This window comes from Terrapene carolina, unplaced genomic scaffold (genome assembly GCF_002925995.2).
Source record: "Terrapene carolina triunguis isolate 2854851 unplaced genomic scaffold, T_m_triunguis-2.0 Scaffold84, whole genome shotgun sequence".
Taxonomy (NCBI): domain Eukaryota; kingdom Metazoa; phylum Chordata; order Testudines; family Emydidae; genus Terrapene; species Terrapene triunguis.
The window spans coordinates 37187994-37207911 of record NW_020664435.1 but is presented as its reverse complement, the minus strand read 5'-3'; the positions used below and the strand labels follow the sequence as shown (position 1 = coordinate 37207911).

The window sequence follows — 19918 nt, the reverse complement described above, 5'->3', positions numbered from 1 at the left end:
TTACAGTCCCAGACTGAGATCAAGGCCTCCTGTGCTCGGTATTGTATAAACACATCACAGGAAAGAGTTCCTGACCCAAAGAGCTTATAGCCACACTAAGCCATAGATTCTTCCAGGAAAAAAGGGTAGACAAGATCTGAATCTCTAATCTATCTATTGGTAGACAGATGCCCAAGCAAAACAAAAATGAAAAAAAAACAAATTAAAAAACAAATACATCCTACATATTATTATATATAAAACTAAAATGGACAAAGTGTCAAAAAGTCCCTTTCCCACTTGTAAATCACTCTTAAATCTATTGGAAAAATAAGTTTATAGTACACCATTGCCTGGCAATTTAAACAACAAGAAAAAAACAAACAAAACCACCATCTTTTATATGCCAATGAATTCACTGGGAAACACCAGATATTGAGACTTTGTATAATTTGTATAGAGTTACTTTTCAGAATACAGCCACACTTAAGTTTTGAAAGAAGTTTCACAGCAACCTCAATTTTTGTGAACACATTTTGGCACCTGCGCATGCTAGCAGTTAGAGGTCTAACTACCTGATTTGTGGGCACAGTCATGCAGTTAGATGCCCAATTTTAGCATTTACATCTGCAAAACAAAACAAAACAAAAACATCCAACAACTTTTCATAGTCAGGACATAAAGCTCTTCCAATTGTTTGTAAATTTGATATATCATCATAAATGAACTCTGTATCACTTTTAGAAGTCTCCAACCCATACACAAATATTTGCACATCAAGTTCCTGAATGCTGAGATTCCTGTTACACCCAAATTCTTGGGGGTTATTTTAAATACAGTAATTAAAAATAAGTGGGGTATAATGATAAAGATATAATGAACAGATATTTACTTGAAATTAACCCTTTCAGAATGAATACAAGAGTGTTTTTTGTTATTCTTCTTATACATGCCATTAAAGTGAAAGAATAAATAATTTTGTAAATACTCACAGAACCATCTGCCATATTAAATGCTTTACTTCTTTTCTGTTGATAGTGATCAAGTGTCCTCCTATTTCTCTACAAAAATCTTCAGCTTCAAACCATGATTTCTTTTGGTTTCCTTCTCTCACAAAAATCTAATGAGGACATATTTCACAATAAGCTACTATATAATAATACCCTCCCTATGTAATAAAATCAAACAATACCCTATGCAGCTACTTTCTCAGGAGTGGGATTTCATACAGTCCAGCTAACCAAATCAAAAGGACATCCAGAAGGAAAATAACACCTGGAATATGGATTATAGAATGCCTAATTCTTAGCGTCCATTGTTTCACTTTGTTTGAGCAAAAGTACAGGGGAGAACTGAGAAGACCCATAGCTGTCACAATACACAGAGAGGGAAAAAGCTAGTTTGTATAACTTAATAGGAGCTCTGACCACTGAAACTGGTGAAGAAAAATAGAATGATTATATCTAAATATCCAAGGGGGGGTGAAAATCAGGAGATTACTGAGAAATGACTGGAGCAAAACCCAAAGTAATGGGAGCGAAAGGGAGATGTGGATGTAGGGCCCATCCTGCAAGGTTCTAAGCACTCTGGCCCTGACTCCGCAAAGAAATTAAGCGTGTGCTTAACCTTGCAGGACTGAGCCCATAATTAAGGTTATTTAAGTCTAAGGAAAGAGGTCTCAGCAGCAGGAAAGTATTCGATCTCATAAATGGTAATCCAAATAAATAAATAAGAATTTGAGTGTGACACAATATAACAGAATTACATAGTCCCTGCAGAGTAAGAACTTAACCTCAGCTTTGTTTACTCTTTATGCTTGCCCAGGTATACAAGGGGAAGTTCCACACAATTCTATTAGCTGAGAATCTCAGCTTTCATTTAAAAAGAGAAAAGTATGTTTCAAGCTCTCATGGTTAAAGGGAAAAGCTTGAAAACAATATAAAAAAGAACCCAAGATTTTTTTTTAAAAAAAATCTCATGATTTTAAGCCAATATCATGATTTCTTGGAACCCGGACTCATAATTTTCCAATACCTGGCGTTGACAATAGTGTTGCGAAATGGAATCTCTAAAAAGTGCGCATTTCGCTACACAATGCAGGTTAGGGAACAACTGAGAGCAGATCTTAACTTTCAATGCATGGGATGGACAGTGTGTAGTGAATGAGGCAGGAAAGTTTAATACTTACTTTGAAGCATGAGCTAATAAAATTGCTTGAATCCCAGCCTTCAGGGCATGTGGGGGCAAGAGTTGTTAGTGGAATCAGAGGATGTGTCACACCCTCAGCCCACTGTTTGCAGAGAAATTTTGCTGTGTTCTCACAACTAAGAACATCCCATAATCCAGCCGCAATTCCAGTTCCCATGGCAACACAGCCTGACTTTCCTCCTTCATGAAAGAAATTTTAAAAACCTAATTGAAAATTACATATTTCTCTCAAAGAAATTAAACTTCTGTTTCCATTCCTATTTGGGTTTGTTTTTTATAAGCCAAAGGATGGAAATTCTAATGCAGATGCAAAGTCACATGGGTCCAGATTTTTAAAGGTATATAGGCATTGCTGTGCTCAGCATTGCAATGCATAACTCACCTAGAAGGCAAAGTCTTATTGTCAAAAGGGATTTAGGCACTTAGGAGCCTAAATTCCATTAACTGTGCCTAAATCCCTTTTGAAAGTAAGATTTAGGCTTCTAATCAGTTAGGTGTTGCAACACTGAGTGCAACAATGCCTACATACTTTTAAAAACCTGGGTCTTGGTTCCATGTGTCATAGGAATACACAGAACAGTAGCACAGGTACGTTAACAAATCCCATGAGCCCATCTCTGCCAAATGGTGAGAAAACTCACAAAATGTGAACACTGATAGTCACTTTTTCCCCCCCTAGTGTGACCATTTTTAGTCTAATAATCTATATATTTGCCGTTACTTCATTTCTCAACTAAGCACCCTATAGGTCTAATTGTTTGGCCACTTATGTCCAGCACTAATTTTCATAGAATCATAGAATATCAGGATTGGAAGGGACCTCCGGAGGTCATCTAGTCCAACCCCCTGCTCAAAGCAAGACCAATCCCCAGACAGATTTTTACCCCAGTTCCCTAAATGGCCCCCTCAAGGATTGAGCTCACAACCCCGGGTTTAGCAGGCCAATGCTCAAACCACTGAGCTATCCCTCCCTGCCAGCGTGATGAACGATGTCAACCATTAATGCTGTGATAAAGTTCTGAAAATGTTGAGGCCCCTTCAGCCCCTGCTTAGCATTGTCTCTAGACGTTCAAAGCCCCTGCTTTCACAACTACACAAGACAGGGAGTAGCAGCCCACTAATCTTCATGTGGCTAGCCTGCTCCTTACTCCCCTGCAAGAATTCAAAGGAGGGCCCATGGTTGAATCCTGTCTAATCCACCAGAGGACGGAGAGTGGAAATTCATGGGAATTTCAATATTCAGTCTTAACACATACTAAAACCACAGACAGCACATATTGCACAGCACTGCAGTGCATACCAGGCATTGCTGAATTCCAATGAGTGAACAGAACTGCTTCACCATCGGTCCACTTGAAAGTCCCTTGTTCCTCTACATCTGAAAGACCTATCCAGAAATATTTTTCAGGCCTTAGCCCAATCAGACTAATCAGATAGGCTTGTTCATTTCTGTTAAGGAAAATAATGTTTCAAAACTAAGATTTAATCATGGCTTTTCTTTTAATGAAATCATTCAGAATGGAAAACTTGATAAAAGAATTAAAAGTTGATAGAATGGTTGGTTTAAATCTATTAATTTATACTTTGAACAAATTCAGCTGCTGACACCAGAAAGGAAGCATGATAATTATGGCCTATTAATAATTTGGAATGATTCCTTCTCTCCTCCTGCACAATATAAGACATTATACATTTGTCTGAGAGTTAGAAGGGAGAAGGCAGAGGCAGATCCTAGTACGGTCATGGTGGAGCTGCTGTCTATTAGCTCCTTATATGTGGCATTTTGTTTTGTTGTTTAAATTTCGGGGCTACCACTGCCTTAGGAAATAGAGGGCCATATGCTGAGAGAGACCCCACAAACCTTTATCCTCTGATTTTTAATAAAGGAATGTGATGGGCTGGACTATGTCCAGATGTCCTCTGCTGGAGGCCTCACAGCCCTGCCTCACTCCGCCTCAGAAAAGAGAAGAGGAGAAGCCCTCCAGGTGGCCTACAATGGGTATAGGGGAAGCAGCCAATCAGAGGGGCTGATGGAGCGCCATATAAAAAGAAGGAGCAGAGACAAAGCAGTGAGTTGCTGCCTGGAGCTGGAAGAGAGAGAACCAGGTTCGTGGCCAGCTGGAAGTACAGCAGGACCACAGACAGCTCAGTTAGGGCAGGGCTGAGCCCACGGAGGGCTGTTGAAGACCAGGGGAGTTAAGAAGGAACTCCTGGATGGCTGAGGGGACCGAGCAAGGGCTGAGCCCAAAACCTAGCCAGACCAAGCAAGGGTCCCACGATGGGCCCTGTTGGTCTAGTTAAAGACTAAGCGGGGTAGGGGTAGGGGTGGGGTTGCTGCCGAAAAGGACGTACCAATGAAGGGTACCTTGTTGGGCCCTGTTGAACTGGTATAGAGGGCAGTGTCTCCAGGAAGGAAGCTTTCGTAGAAAGTAAACACTGTATACCCCAGAAGGGGTTTGTTCGTGCTGTTCCACCTATAGACAGTGTGTGATATTCGGCCAGAGGGCTGAGTCACTGAAGACCCTCCAAAGAAACCACTGGTCAGGAGGGTTGCTTGTGAGAGGTGGGTGCCACCTCATTCCAAGAACTAAGAAACAGCAGGCTCCCACCCGACCACAAGGAGGCACTCGCGAGAGGTGGGTGCTGACCCTGTTACAAGGAACTATTACTAAAAAAATATTTTCCCCTGATATTTTTGCTCAAATGTTTCACCTCAAGGAGATATAAACTAATTAAACTAATAGTTTAAAGAAAGATTTCTAACTATTACAATCTGTCAATTAAAATTAAAATGATAAACCATTAAAAGTCATTAGAATCCATCAATTGTTAATTTAAATAATTAGAATTGTCAATTATGACACAATGTACAACACAGAAGATGTTCCACATTTTGGTCATTTGTCACACATTCTGTTGGCTCATGTCAGACACTGGCAGTTTTGAAGACTGAAAGATGTGTGCACTACATTTCCCTCACAAGCCAAATCTGGACCAACAAGCATAGTTTACATATGCTTGGATTAAGCAATGAGAAGAAATGAAGGAAAGAAAACCTGTAAACAGTAAGAAAATGTTATTTGAAAATCCTGGATAAGAATAAGGAGGGATTTCTGAAATGATAAAGCATCCAAAAAAGTATGGAGCTCACAGAAGTAGATGCATGCATGAAAGCAATATGAAAGAATTTGTCAAACCAAATTTAAACCACTGTATTCATCTCAATAAACCAAATCAAAATATAAACTTGAAAGTTAAAATCCAATCCCAGAAGTGTCTCTTCTTTGCAAGTGAGGTCATAATGGAGCTGTAGGATATGGTTAATATCAGAAACAGAAGCAGAAACAACATCAAAAGTCAGAATGAGACCTGAAAGGAAAAAGAAGCAAATAAATAATTAATAAAGCCTTCCTATGACCAGGAAATGAAGAAGAGCATAAGACTCCGTTTAGCCCATGAGGGACCATCTCTGCAAATCTAATTTTACCTGGGAAGCACTCGGATACTACCACGACAGAGACTATAGAAAACCCCAAGGCACATAGGCATTCATTTTTTTCTGTGTAGATCCTTTGTATTTGGCTCAGCACTAGAAAAGTTCTAGAGTATTTTAAAATTTAAAACCTTCAAAGCTTTTTCCATCATTAGCACAAATTTAAAAGTAGAAAAAAATATATTTTTCATACCTGTCTTCCACAGTAGCTAGGTAACCATTGCTCCTTTCACATGTCTTATTTGCTTCTGAGAATGTTACAAATGTGTGTCCAACCAAATAACAGTGAAACCCATGTCTTTTCCAGCCCTGTGACAAACATGATGCAAACACATGAGTTCTTGACAGATTAACATATTGATTCTGTTCTGTCCTTTAACATATAAATACATATTAAAGTGAAATCGATTGATGAAGCTCAGTTGAGAAAACAGAAGAGACTATGATCACCACACATAGGCAGGGCTGTTATTTAACAAAAGGAAGCTCCCTGCCTCTACAGAGATCAGTATTGTTGTTACTCAGGGGATGATGCTGGGAGGTCTGCCAAGGGCAGCTTGCACCTGACCCATCTTTTCCTCCTCTTATGTTGGTATGATTTTCCTGGAGTGGAAGATTATCTTTCCTGATCAGGATGGCCTTACACTGATTTGCAGGCTTGGTTACGCACGCCCCAGAAGAACAAAGACGCTGACTTTGCTCGGCTCAGAGGGAAATTATGTCTATGTAGCTCAAGAATTGTGGCTTCTAAAACCTTGAAATACAAAAATGATTTAAATTATTCACATAGAACCAGAGCTACCAATATCTGACTACACTGGCTCTTCAGAATTCAAAGAAGGACCCTTTGTGATCCAGCTTAGGTTTGTTCCTCCTGAGTCTACTACAGAGGCTTACCCCAAACCAGCATATAGTAAACAAGTGGGTTTCTGGGCAGGTGAGACTTCCTAAGTTTGCTGACTAGGAACCATGTCACCTGTTGGGGATGTTCAAAGTCCAGCCAGGCAGCCCACAAATAAGGAATCTGAACCAGACAGCTGGGAAGGGAGATTCTTCTCTGCTTTGAATTGATTTCCTTTTCTGATTAGTTGCTGATGCTAAAGACTATGAAGAGACAGAATATCTGAGACTTGAGACAGAGAGGCCTGTGGTGGGTGCTATGTTTGTTATTTCATTGGGTTAGGAGCCTTAAATAAACACAGGATGTTGTGAAGACTTTTTGTTAACCGAAAGGGTCTATGTATATCTATTACTGAGAGGGAAACCGGACTCCATTATAAAGAAGAGGGAGGAGATGGAAGCATTCATATAAATGAAAAATGAATTCAGAGTAGATTTGCATCTGAAAATGAATGATAATAAAAATTGTACATACATGAGCAGCTTGCTAAGGGAAAAAAACATCAGGCTCCTTCAAAAGTAGTTACTCAATAGGGGGAAGAGAAAGTACTTTAAAGAGCATGAAACCCAATAGGCTAAATATAGACCTTTATAGATCACACTTACTCTCTGACAGCCTGGATCGATGATCTCCACTTCCCTGGGAGCTTGTGGTAAAGGTGTCCTTTTGCAGATATAACCAAGTTTCTTTTCACAAACATTAGCTGCCCAATATCCATCCTGAATGTGATGGGGGAGAGAAAAGAATGTCCAGGAAGAGGGATGCATAATCTTTAGAAAACTGCTAATTTCCTCTCTCCTTGCTCATGCTCATTTTTAATCTGTTGCATGAATTGGTTGATAAATATAGATTGCATCAAAAAGTGATGTGCCAGATTCATCACAGCGTTACTTCAGTTCTACACTGCTGTAACTCCAGTGAAAGGAGTAGAACTGGAGTAATGCAGGCTTGAACGTGTCCCCATAAGTATGACGATGTCACACTTATGAGTAGGAGACTCGATGAAAGCCAGTGAATTTTGTGAGAGAGAAAGTGAAAAACACACTAAAAATAAATCATAATGTCCCACAAAATGTTAATTAATTTTGATGTTAGATGTTTTCTCTTTAATTATTTATTATATTATTTTGTAAGGAACTAGATGAACTTTCCTGTAGTATGTTTTGTAAAAGATACCTAAGAGCTCTCTGCCATTAGATCTTTGCTGAGAAACAGTCAACTTGAAATGATTTTTGTGTTTATTTATGGTGGTTTGGGGTGTTTTGTTACCTTCCATTTATTTATTTTTAACAAATCTAGCTACGTTTCCATACTGCCCTGCATGAATGAGAAATCTGCGAGGACCAAGAAATAGATGAAGCCATAGCTCCCTCCTCCCTCAGGGGAGCTAGTCAGGCTCAAGCAAGGAGAGTAAGCAGCACCCTGAGCAAGAGGGAGAGAGGAGAGGATTTGAGGCTGAGTTACAGTTCCTTCCCAGTGTGCATCTACATGCTGCCTTTTACACAGGCTGAACCTAGACACTCAGTTTAGCCCTAAATGACATGCACAATGTCATATAGAGAGTTAGTGTCAGAACCAGAACTACTTAATTACTCTGTTCTTCAGTAGCTCTGTTCTTCCCCCCATTTAATGGTGGGAGGGGATTAATATTTACCATTGATGGAAACAAAAAATATCCTAGGCCGAGCTGGTAGTGACACCTAAATTGCCTAATACTTCTCATTATAAGACCCTGCTTTCATTTGCTTATGATTTGCCAAACTTTAACCGTTTGAGATTAAATTTTCCCTGCTGGGTGTTTGCCTCAAGCTGAACTTTTCTTTTGAAAGTTTCAACAAAAACAGTTCAGCCACTTCTCAGAACAAGGTTAGAGAAAAAGACATTGTTTTGCCCATGTTAAAAAAAATTCTTATAATCATTTACTCCAAAAGCATCATGCTTTGGAGCAGCAGTATTGCCAACCTGAGATGCTCAGTAATCATGAATGAGGCACTTAAAATTATGAGAGTGGCTTAAAAATCATGAGATTTTTTTTTAAAATAATACGTATTGGGCTCTTTTTATTGGCCTGTTGGTTTCCATTATGGTTCAATGTCTTTGTGTTATCAAGCTTTTCTCTAAAACCAGGAGAGCTAGAATCATAGTGTGTGTGTGGCGGGGGGGGGGGGGGGATTTAAACCAAAACGGAGATTTTAGTATAACTTTTTAATCTCAGAAGCTGGAGCTTTAAGAAAAACACCAAATATAGCAAGACTTGTGATAAAGTCACAAGAGTTGATAACACTGGGGCAGAGACTTGTAATTTGGCAGGGGGATGCCCTGGTGTCAGGGATGTGCCTTTTGCCATCCCCATGAAAGTCCACCAAATTTGGCCAGGTTATAAACCTCAGGAAACTATCAGGACACACATGCTGAGAACAGACTTGTTAGAATTTGGCAGTTATTTTCTCCAAAGTTCCCATTTGGACTGGGCATGCTCCAGCCAGGGACTGAAGGGACTGAGTGGAATGGAGAGGGTGAGTAGTGGTGTGGAGCAGAGACAAGCTATGTGGGAGGGATAGACAGGTTGTCGGGCACACAGGAGCAGAGACAGCCTGCAAGGTGGTGGTAGATAGAGGCTAGGGCAGGGGTTCTCAACAAATTTTTTGGTGGCCTCAGAGTGAGGCCACCAACTCTTGCTGGTGGCCACTCTGACAATTTTTCCTAAAATACTTAATTAACTTTAGGAAAAACAAATAAATATGCACATATACATGCCCAAATCATTGTAATTTATCTATGTAGGGTGTTTTTTTGGTTTTTTTTTTTAAGACTCAATAATAAAAATAATGGACAGTTGTCCTGGACCTTACTGGACCTAAACAGAATAGAAACACAAATAAGGTTCTTTGAATGTTCTTGTCTTTATTCTTGTTGTTTCTTCTTCTTTTTTTTTAAAGACTTGCTAGCTATAAGTAAGTCTGCTGTGAAAAGTGATATTTGTATGTTTGTTAATATCACTTTTCAAAGCAGACTTACTCAGCCCTGGCAAGCTCGGAGACAAATTAAGCCCTGGATGGGTACAGAGGCAGTGGGGGCATGGGCGATGGAGCACTGTGGGAGGCAGCAGGGACCAGAAGTGATGATGGGGGTGAGCCTGGGCCAGAGCCCACCACTGCGCAGCCAGGGAATGGAGCCCAAAGCCCCCTGGCTGGAGTCTGCCACTTGCCACCCCAGGGCTGAAGCCCAACTCTACCGCCTCCGGGAAGGTGGGGAACTGACTGACTGCCTGCTCCTGCAGCTTGTATCTCCCCAGAGAGGGGTGGGGTGCAACCACTGCTGGTGGCCCCTGGGGAGGAGCCACTGTTTCCCCCTCTTCCCCCACCCCGCAAATCATTGCCCAGGAAGCTGTGGCTGCAAGAAAAGCCCCTGGTGGCTGCATACAGCCATGGTGGCCACATTTGAGAAACGCTGTGCTAGGGGCAGGGGCAAAAGGCTGGAGGAGGTATAGGAAATAAGGGTTTGTAACTACTTGAGAACACTCCCTTCCAGAACTCTCCAGGAATCCAGAGTTTCAACATTCCTCTGCTGTCAGCAACTGGCTGTTCACAGTCAGAGACAAAATATGTGTCTCATACCCCTCCTCTGGCTTGTCCACATAGAGGACAACACCCTGCTACTACTACCAGTTACTTGGTAAGCTCAACTGATTGAGACCCGGGCTCTAGAACTAGAGATTCCAATCCTGCTCATGACCCATTTTGGGGGAGAAGGAGGGTGAATAATATTCCACATCATAAAATGTATGTCTTTTCAGTGTTTGGCTTTTTAAAACCTAGGACATTATACACAAAAAAGCAAAACAAAACAAACAAAAAAACCCACGTTAAAAGATATTTATGGTTGTAAAAGCAGGCAGTCAAAAGTAATGTAGGATTTAAGATGTTCACAGCCTTAAGAAGGTAAATACATATCTTAGGTTTACAGACGGGGAAACAAACTCAGAAGCTGAGTCACTTCCCTGGAGTATGGTCTAGTGGATTAGAAAACAGAGTATACAATAGCCACTTATAATAATAACAAATAAATCACTGTGAGCCTCTAAAACCAAAGGCATTACTTGTTGCTATGACCATAATAACAAAATAATTTTGGAATTTCTGGGCCGAGTTCTTTAGGAGATATGAAATGCTAAAAGACATTAGGAAAATATTACTTCTTTACTTTTGATCTCACACATCTTATAAATGCCCTGTCTGATTGGTCCCAAACTTATATGAAAACTTACTTTAGGCTGAGATCTGGCATGTGAAATTTCAAGTGGTTTCATGTGTTTCTGGTAAGGTTATGGAGAAGAGAGGTATGTGAACATTTCAGAATCAGGCTTATAATGAATGGCAGTTTAAGCCTGAACTATGTAACGATTAGCATCAATATAAAGCACAAATTCTTAATAGTGAGAGTAAATTAACCTTTGGAACAATTTACACAGGGTTGTGGTGGATTCTCCATCACTCACATTTTTAAATCAAGATTCAATATTTTTCTAAAAGAGCTGCTCTAGAATTATTTAGGGAAAGTTCTATGACCTGTGTTATACAGGAGGTCAGACTAGATGATCACAGCTGTCCCTTCTGGCCTTCCAATCTATAGATCTATGAAAAATAATTGGATTATTTTACCTGTCCCTTCATAACAACACAATCTTCTTGTCTCTTTGCATAGCTGGGTTGACCGCGTAGCCATTTAATATATGTCACAGGAGTCCCATCACTCCATTCAAAATACATTTGAATCTTAAGGGCATTCAGTCCAATCCACAGGTCTTCTGTTGGCTCTAACATAAAAGCAGTTGGTGTGTTAATGATGTTTTTACTGGTAACAGAGTACATTTCCATGTCTGGAATGAGATTTCAGTCATGAATGTTGGGATATAGCACTTAGAGAGTTACGGTAAGTCTTTCTCCTTTAGCAAAAATGCAGGTTGCTCCTTCACATCCCTCTCTGCTGTGAGAGGTAAGCTGGCCTACATTTTAACATGGCTAAGTCTTAGATTCACTCAAAAAATCTTGCCTTTAACAAAGGGACATATGCTCATTTCAAATGGCAGAGGAGAGATACAAACAATTTTTGACAAACTTTATTGATAACTTAAAGCAACAAAATAAAGGCAGAAATATGCTGGTTTGTGCCTTGTTCTGTCTTCTGTCAGCAGTGGCCTTAGAGGTGCTGGGATTGAGCAACAGCATCCCTCTTAACAACAGAGGGCTGCCATTGACTGGAAAATTGCAGAACCAGACCAGCTATCCCCATGCTGTCCCACAATTCAGCACTGGTTGTGGTGGTTGGCTTGGCACATAGTTGATGAAGTTGTATGTAGCCTGTTCACCTTTTCTATTTCTTTTCATAAAAAAATACATTTTCCTCATTATGGTTCACAAGAAAAAAAAATACATTTTTGCAAAATGTTGGCAGCCCAAAAACTCTTTGGAGACACCTCTGCATGACTGTCTCCTGCAGGTCCATGAAACAAACAGGAGGAGGAACTTGGTGGTTTCTTAGGGTATGTCTACACTACGAGAGTAGTTCAATTTCACTTAAATCGAATATGTGGAATCGATATTGCAAAGTCGAACGTGTGTGTCCACACTAAGGACAGTAATTCGACTTTGTGAGTCCACACTAACGGGGAAAGCGTCAACATTGGAAGCGGTGCACTGTGGGCAGCTATCCCACAGCTCCCGCAGTCCCCGCTGCCCATTGGAATTCTGGGTCGAGCCGCCAATGCCTTCTGGGTAAAATAATGTGTCGAGGGTGCTTTTGGGTAACTGTCGTCATCCGTCCGTCACTACCGCCCTCCCTCCCTCCCTCCCTGAAAGCGCCGGCGGGAAATCAGTTCGCGCACTTTTCTGGTCAGTGACAGCGCGTACGCCACAGCACTGCGAGCATGGAGCCCGCTGCGACCATCACTGCAGTTGTGTCCGTTGTCAACGCCTCTCAGCTTATCATCCACCTTTCCCAGAGGCAGATGCAGATAAATCAGGAGAGGAGGCTACGGCAGTGCGGTGAGGGCATGAAGTCAGAGTAGCACAGGCCTGTCAGAAAGCACGGGACCCAGCGCCGAGGACATCACGGTGACAATGGATCATGTGGATGTCGTGGAATGGCGATTCTGAGCCCGGGAAACAAGCACGGACTGGTGGGACCGCATAGTGCTGCAGGTCTGGGATGAATCCCAGTGGCTGCGAAACTTTCGCATGCGGAAGGGGACTTTCCTGGAACTTTGTGAGTTGCTGTCCCCTGCCCTGAAGCGCAATGACACCCGGATGCGAGCAGCCCTGACTGTCCAGAAGCGAGTAGCCATAGCCCTCTGGAAGCATGCAACGCCAGACAGCTACCGGTCAGTCGTGAACCACTTTGGCGTGGGCAAATCTACCGTGGGGGTTGTTGTGATGCAAGTAGCCAATGCAATCATTGAGGTACTGCTCTCAAAGGTAGTGACCCTGGGAAACGCGCAGGCCATCATAGATGGCTTCGCCACGATGGGATTCCCAAACTGCGGTGGGGCTATAGATGGAACTCACATCCCTATCCTGGGACCGGACCACCAGGCCAGCCAGTACATTAACAGAAAGGGCTACTTTTCAATGGTGCTGCAAGCACTGGTGGACCATCGGGGACGTTTTACAAACATCAACGTCGGATGGCCGGGCAAGGTTCATGACGCTCGCGTTTTCAGGAACTCTGGTCTGTTTAGACGGCTGCAGGAAGGTATTTACTTCCCGGACCACAAAATAACTCTTGGGGATGTGGAGATGCCTACAGTGATCCTCGGGGACCCAGCCTACCCGCTAATGCCCTGGCTCATGAAGCCCTATACTGGCGCCCTGGACACTGAAAAAGAACTGTTCAACTACCGGCTGAGCAAGTGCAGAATGGTGGTGGAGTGTGCTTTTGGCCGTCTCAAGGGGAGATGGAGAAGCTTACTCACTCGCTGTGATCTCAGCGAAACCAATATCCCCATTGTTATAGCAGCTTGCTGTGTGCTCCACAATCTCTGTGAGAGCAAGGGGGAGACATTTATGGCGGGGTGGGAGGTTGAGGCAAATAGCCTGGCTTCTGATTACGCCCAGCCAGACAGCCGGGCGATTAGAAGAGCCCAGCGGGACGCGCTGTGCATCCGGGAGGCTCTGAAAGCTAGGTTCCTGAGTGAGCAGGGTAACCTGTGACTTTTAAGTTTGTGTACAGAGAAGCTGAACCTGCCCCCGTTTCTTTACCCAGTCAATGTTGACTATCCTCTCCAGTTACATACCCCCTTCACCCCCTTCCAACACACGTTTAAAAATAAAATGACTTCTATTTTGTTAATGGACACCGTTTTCTTTGTTACTGTTTTCGCGGGAATGTTTTAAACCTGGGACGCAGACTGTGGTGGGGAGCGGGTGTAGTGTACTGATGCAAATGACGCTTCTAAACTGCAGGAATGACAGGCTCCGCAGTGGTGGACTGGTTGTTTCAACGGAGCCTGCCAGCCCTGCTGATGGGGACTGCGTGTATGTGGTGGCTATGTGAGTTTGTGGCAGGGGGAGGAGGGTTACAGATCCCCTGCTGCATGGCTCTGTGATCCAGGATAAGGACCGCTGCATAAGATCTGTAACTGCCCTCCCCCGCCACAAAGTCACAGAGCAACCCCCCACCCCCCCCACAGAACATGAAAACCACCTCCCAGACTGACCAGGGTAACTAGTGACTGCACTGTGTGTGTGCCCTGCTGCTGTCCTGTCCAATTACCAACCCCCTTCCTGCCCTTCAGACAGACTCTCCTCTAAAGAACATGATGGAAACAGTAATGAACAGAAACGTATTTTTTATTAACAACCACACATGAAACTGGGGGGTGAAACTTGGACGGGGGCTTGGGTAAGGCGGGAAGGAAAGGACTTTTCAAATTTTGGGGAATGAGAGCCTTCTGGTGCTTGAGCAGTCTGCAGGGGTGGAGTGAGAGTTTTCACGGATTCTCCCGCCCCTCCTTCTTTGGACTTTGGGTGAGGGGGGTATGGGACTTGGTGGCGGGGGAGGGCGGTTACTGATAGACTGCAGCGGGGCTCTGTCCTCCTGCCTCCGTTCCTGCAGAACATCCACAAGGCGCCGGAGCGTGTCCGTTTGCTCCCTCATTAGTCCAAGCAGCGTTTGAGTCGCCTGCTGGTCTTCCTGCCGCCACCTCTCCTCACGTTCCATGTGTGTCCGGTGCATTTGGGACAAGTTCTCCCTCCACTGGGTCTGCTGTGCTGCCTGGGCTCGGGAGCAGCCCATTAGTTCCGAGAACATGTCCTCCCGCGTCCTCTTCTTCCTCCACCTAATCTGCGCTAGCCTCTGGGAGTGTGATGCCAGGCTGGGTTGGGAGACAGTCGCAGATGTGGCTGTGGGAATGGGAAAAAGGGAGTGAATTCCTCAGAAAGATAAATGTAGTTGTGAACAAAGAACATAGTCTTTCTCTGTGAACAAGACCATGCACTGTACCTATCACATGCGCACTCAGGACAAGGTCGAATTTTCGGCCCTTGCATTCAGTGCCTGGGGTCTTGCACTGCCGATTTGAGAAGCGGGGCAGGACACCGGAATTTGTGTAGCAGGCAGACATGGTAAGCCGTAGACTTGTGGCTGCTTAAAACTTTGATAGTAGCACTGGCCTCCTTTCACATTGAAAGCAATGCTAGTCCCTGCTGCCAGCAATCCGGCAAGCATCAACTCTGCCCCTGTCCCACCCCCTCGCGGCTGTCCCAGGGAAAGATCCCTGTATGCCGCCCCTCTCCCGCCTCCACCGCATGGCTGTAAACCGGCGGTTACAGTTCTGTAAAGGAACGGGCAAGCAGTCCCAATACTAACATTCCCCTACCTAATTCAAAGCAGGTCACCATGAGCGACATCACCCTGATGAGGATCTCAGACAGAGATAAAGAAAGAATGCTTCAGGAAAGCCTGCAAAGACCAGGGCCGTATGCCGCCATGCTCTGCAGGGCAATGATCCCGGAGTACCTGATGGTCTCCTGGCGCGGAAACGTTTCATACCACGGAGGACCCAATAAGGCCGCTCTCCCCAGGAACCTGATGCAAAGGCTTTCCAATTACCTCCAGGAGAGCTTCGTCGAGATGTCCCAGGAGGATTTCTGCTCTATCCCCGGACATGTAGACCGCATTTTACTGTAGCTGCACTGGCAGGGACTAAACAGTAGAGCGGCTTGGGCAGAACAATCATGCAAAACCGGACATTGTTAGATTTGTTTTTAATAGTTGCACTGCCAGGGACTGAAACGTTAAGCGCCTAGGGCAAACTAATCATGAGAAACCCATTGTCGTTATTGTTAAAATTCCTGTTCTGTTAAAAATAAATGTTTAGAGGTTTAAAACACTTACTGGCTGATCCTTCCCCTGATTCTGTGTCCGGGTTAACGGCTGGGGACGGTTGGTAGGGGATCTCTGTGAGGGTGATGAAGAGATCCTGGCTGTCGGGGAAATCAGCGTTGCAAGCGCTGTCGACTGCCTCGTCCTCCTCATCTCCTTCCTCATCTTCCCCGTCTGCTAACATGTCCGAGGAACCGGCCGTGGACAATATCCCATCCTCAGAGTCCACGGTCACTGGTGGGGTAGTGGTGGCGGCCGCACCTAGGATGTAATGCAGTGCTTCGTAGAAATGGGATGTCTGGGGCTGGGCTCCGGAGCATCCGTTTGCCTCTTTGGTCTTCTGGTAGCCTTGTCTCAGCTCCTTGATTTTCACGCGGCACTGCATTGCATCCCGGCTGTATCCTCTCTCTGCCATGGCTTTAGAGATCTTCTCGTAGATCTTTGCATTCCGTCTTTTGGAGCGCAGCTCGGAAAGCACGGACTCATCACCCCACACAGCGATGAGATCCAAGACTTCCCGATCAGTCCATGCTGGGGCCCTCTTTCTAGTCTGAGATTGCACGGCCATCTCTGCTGGAGAGCTCTGCATCGTTGCCAGTGCTGCTGAGCTCGCCACGATGTCCAAACAGGAAATGAGATTCAAACTGCCCAGACAGGAAAAGGAATTCAAATTTTCCCAGGGCTTTTCCTGTGTGGCTGGTCAGAGCATCCGAGCTCGGACTGCTGTCCAGAGCGTCAACAGAGTGGTGCACTGTGGGATAGCTCCCGGAGCTATTAGCGTCGATTTCCATCCACACCTAGCCTAATTCAATATGGCCATGTCGAATTTAGCGCTACTCCCCTCGTTGGGGAGGAGTACAGAAGTCGAATTTAAGAGACCTCTATGTCGAACTAAATAGCATCGTGGTGTGGACGGGTGCAGGGTTTATTCGATGTAACGGCGCTAAATTCGACATAAACGCCTAGTGTAGATCAGGCCTTAGAGAGAGAGGAAGCTGAAATAGCTTATGCTGACACCAACCACAATAGCCCATATTTTGTTTGTACAAAGTAGCAGAGTTGTTTTTTCCTAACTGTTCTTCACTAGGGCCCCAATGCAGCAATGCATTTAAGCACATGTTCAACTTTAAGCATGAGCAGTTCTGTCAATTTTAATGGGACTCCTCCAGTGCTTACAGTTAAGCACATGCTCAAATGTTGGATTGAGACCTAGCTGAGAAGACCTTGGTCACTACAGAACTCGTCAGCCTCCAATGCATGGGACTGGGGTTGAAGGCACAAGATTCACCCCCGTTATGTACTAAGAAAGCAGGTTGGCACACACAAGCTATAGAATTTTTCCTTTCCTACTGTACAACTTTTTTTAATACTTAGATTTTTACTTCATAAGTAAACAAAAAATATTCTTCTGTGTTTATGTAAAAAACACCCATTAAGTCTGATCCATTCTTTGGCTATAAATGTTAGCAGTAGTGTTCAAAATAAAAACCAGCTAACTGTTCATTATAAATACTACAGACAAAACAGTTGCCTGTAGTAATACTTACTGTAGCCAAGCTGAGAAACAATAAAGCTGTTCTCTGCAATATTATGCATACTCGCCAAATTTCCATCTTGCTTCTTACATGAAGTCAAAGCTTCTTTCCATACTTTGGGCTCTCTGTGAATCATGTAACAATGACCTGCATATGGCAGCCACCCATCTGGGCATTTAATAGGCCCCAAGTGATCTAAAATCAAAATAAAAATGTTTTAGAGCAATGTAAAAGAGAACAAAGTAAATGAGACTGACAGTATTTTCTGTTATTGCGCATAAAATACAGGAGATCTAGCTGAATATAGGTGACATTTGAGGTCAGAAATTCAAGAACATTCTAGTGAGAATTAAAATATGACTAATATTAAATATGTTAAATGTGAATATAAATAAAATATGGTTCTTTATCATTTAAACATCTAAATATCTTAAATACCCAGACTTGGACAGATCTACCCAGACTTGTCATATAGTGCAGCTCCCTAGAAATTTCAGGTATTGACACTCATGGTCTAAATCTCTAGTAACTGCTTATAAGTAACTGACCATCAGAAATAATTTTGTAAACTACTGCAACTAATTGTCTCGTCTTTAAATTGTCACCTTTTTACATTGGGCCACTTAGGTGACTAAATACAGGTTTCAGACCGTAACTTTAGGTCCCCTTTTTAAAAAATCTTGACTCATTTCTTTCTCATGTTATTATTGTCAGTTAAAATATTCTTAAATAAAATCTCTATCTAGTTTAATAAGTTTGTCACTGAGCATTTACAGCAGCTTTCAAAGCATCCCTGGGAAACAGCCTATTGAAGATCACTTCTAGGTATAGCATATGACTGCTATTAACTTGTCATTTGTATGCTTTAGGTCAAAGGCAGCCTGCAGTCTAAATGTAGTCCAAGGAAATGTAAAATGTAGCCCATGGCCGCTTTTTAATACAGAGACGTGGATAATGAAAACTAGTGCTCCTGCTGTCCTGCTCAGATGGACATGAAATGTTGCATGCTGTAGTCATCACAGACTGACTCTTTGCATTAAAGGTTAGGGTGGCTGTGGTGTGTGCCTTTTGTGCAATTAGGGACATGAAATTACAATTATGGTTTATGCAAATTCAATCCTTGGCTCCTGTCAAATTGCCAGTATGGCTTTTAGTTGTGTAAAATTTAGCCATCCTGCTTTAGATGAATGGAATAATGGAATTCTTCCCAGAGTGGTTCATATAGGATAATGGCCTTTTGTACCAAGCAATATAGAAAATTTGTGCACAAGCAGGTGGGGACACACAAGGCATGCACATACACACACGGGTGTTTTTAAAGCATTGCTCTTGGCTAAAAAAATAACTTCCACTGTAATTTCATGGTGATCAAAATGCATCTCCTTTTTATCCATTGCACATCTTTGCAGGCTGCAGTTTCTACAAAAAAAAAATCACCTTTTATTAAATTAACACACTTACCTGAAGGCGTATTGAGAGACTCTGAAGTGGAGTTTCCCCTTTTACAAATGTAGCCATGTTTCTGATTACATGCCTGGTTTTCCCATTTAGAAGCTCTTCTGGGATTCAGCATGGCACAGAGTTTACCAGGGGCTGGAATGGGGCTTCCTTTGACAAACAGATAAAACAGAATCTCCATGTAATCACTGCAAAAAATCATGTCACCAATAGAAGGAACAATTTTTTGGTGATCTCTCTTGCCTTTATGATTGTTAAACTGACTAGACGCAGAGCACTATCAGCTGCACAGATTAATCAAACTGAAAAAAGTTAATGGATTCTGAGGCCAAAGGGGAACCTTGGGATCATCTAGCCTGACCTCCTGTATAACACAGGCCACAGAACTTCCCGAAAATAATTCCTAGAGCAGAGCTTGTAGAAAAAGAGCCAATCCTGATTTTAAAAATTTCAGTGATGGAGAATCTACCATCACTCTTGGTAAATTGTTCCAATAGTTAATTATTCTCACCATTAAACATTTACTCCTTATTTCCAGTCTGAATTTGTCTGGCTTCAACTTCCAGCTATGGGATTGTGTTATATCTTTCTCTGCTAGACTGAAGAGCTCATTATTAAATGTTTGTTCCCCATGTAGATACATATAGACAGTCACCCCGTAGCCTTCTCTTAGGGTATGTCTACACTACGGGATTAATCCGAATTTAGATAATTCGAATTTGGGAAACAGGTTGTATAAATTCGATTGTGCGCGGCCACACTAAGCACATTAATTCGGTTTTTAACCACATTAATTCGGTGGTGTGCGGCCACACTACCCCATTAATTTAACCACAGTAATTCGGTGGTGTGCGGCCACACTAACCCTAATTCGAATTAACAAAATCGATTTAGGCGCTACTCTGCTCGTCGAGGTGGAGTACAGAAATCGATTTTAAGTGCCCTTTAATTCGAATTAACTGG

The 19918-nt window shown here is 43.0% G+C and overlaps 1 protein-coding gene across 1 annotated transcript in view; it reads right to left on the bottom strand.

The window, feature by feature from the left end:
* The window catches only part of LOC112102190 (macrophage mannose receptor 1-like), a 58829-nt gene that overhangs the window by 32619 nt on the left and 6292 nt on the right, over positions 1-19918 (bottom strand). Inside the window, exons 4-12 of the mRNA XM_026649424.1 lie at positions 18959-19105; positions 17510-17692; positions 11243-11397; positions 7187-7300; positions 5874-5989; positions 3488-3636; positions 2168-2367; positions 972-1099; positions 718-779 (exon numbers count right to left, since the gene is read on the bottom strand). Coding sequence (XP_026505209.1) covers positions 718-779; positions 972-1099; positions 2168-2367; positions 3488-3636; positions 5874-5989; positions 7187-7300; positions 11243-11397; positions 17510-17692; positions 18959-19105 — 1254 coding nt within the window. The remainder of the gene's footprint in view (positions 1-717; positions 780-971; positions 1100-2167; positions 2368-3487; positions 3637-5873; positions 5990-7186; positions 7301-11242; positions 11398-17509; positions 17693-18958; positions 19106-19918) is intronic.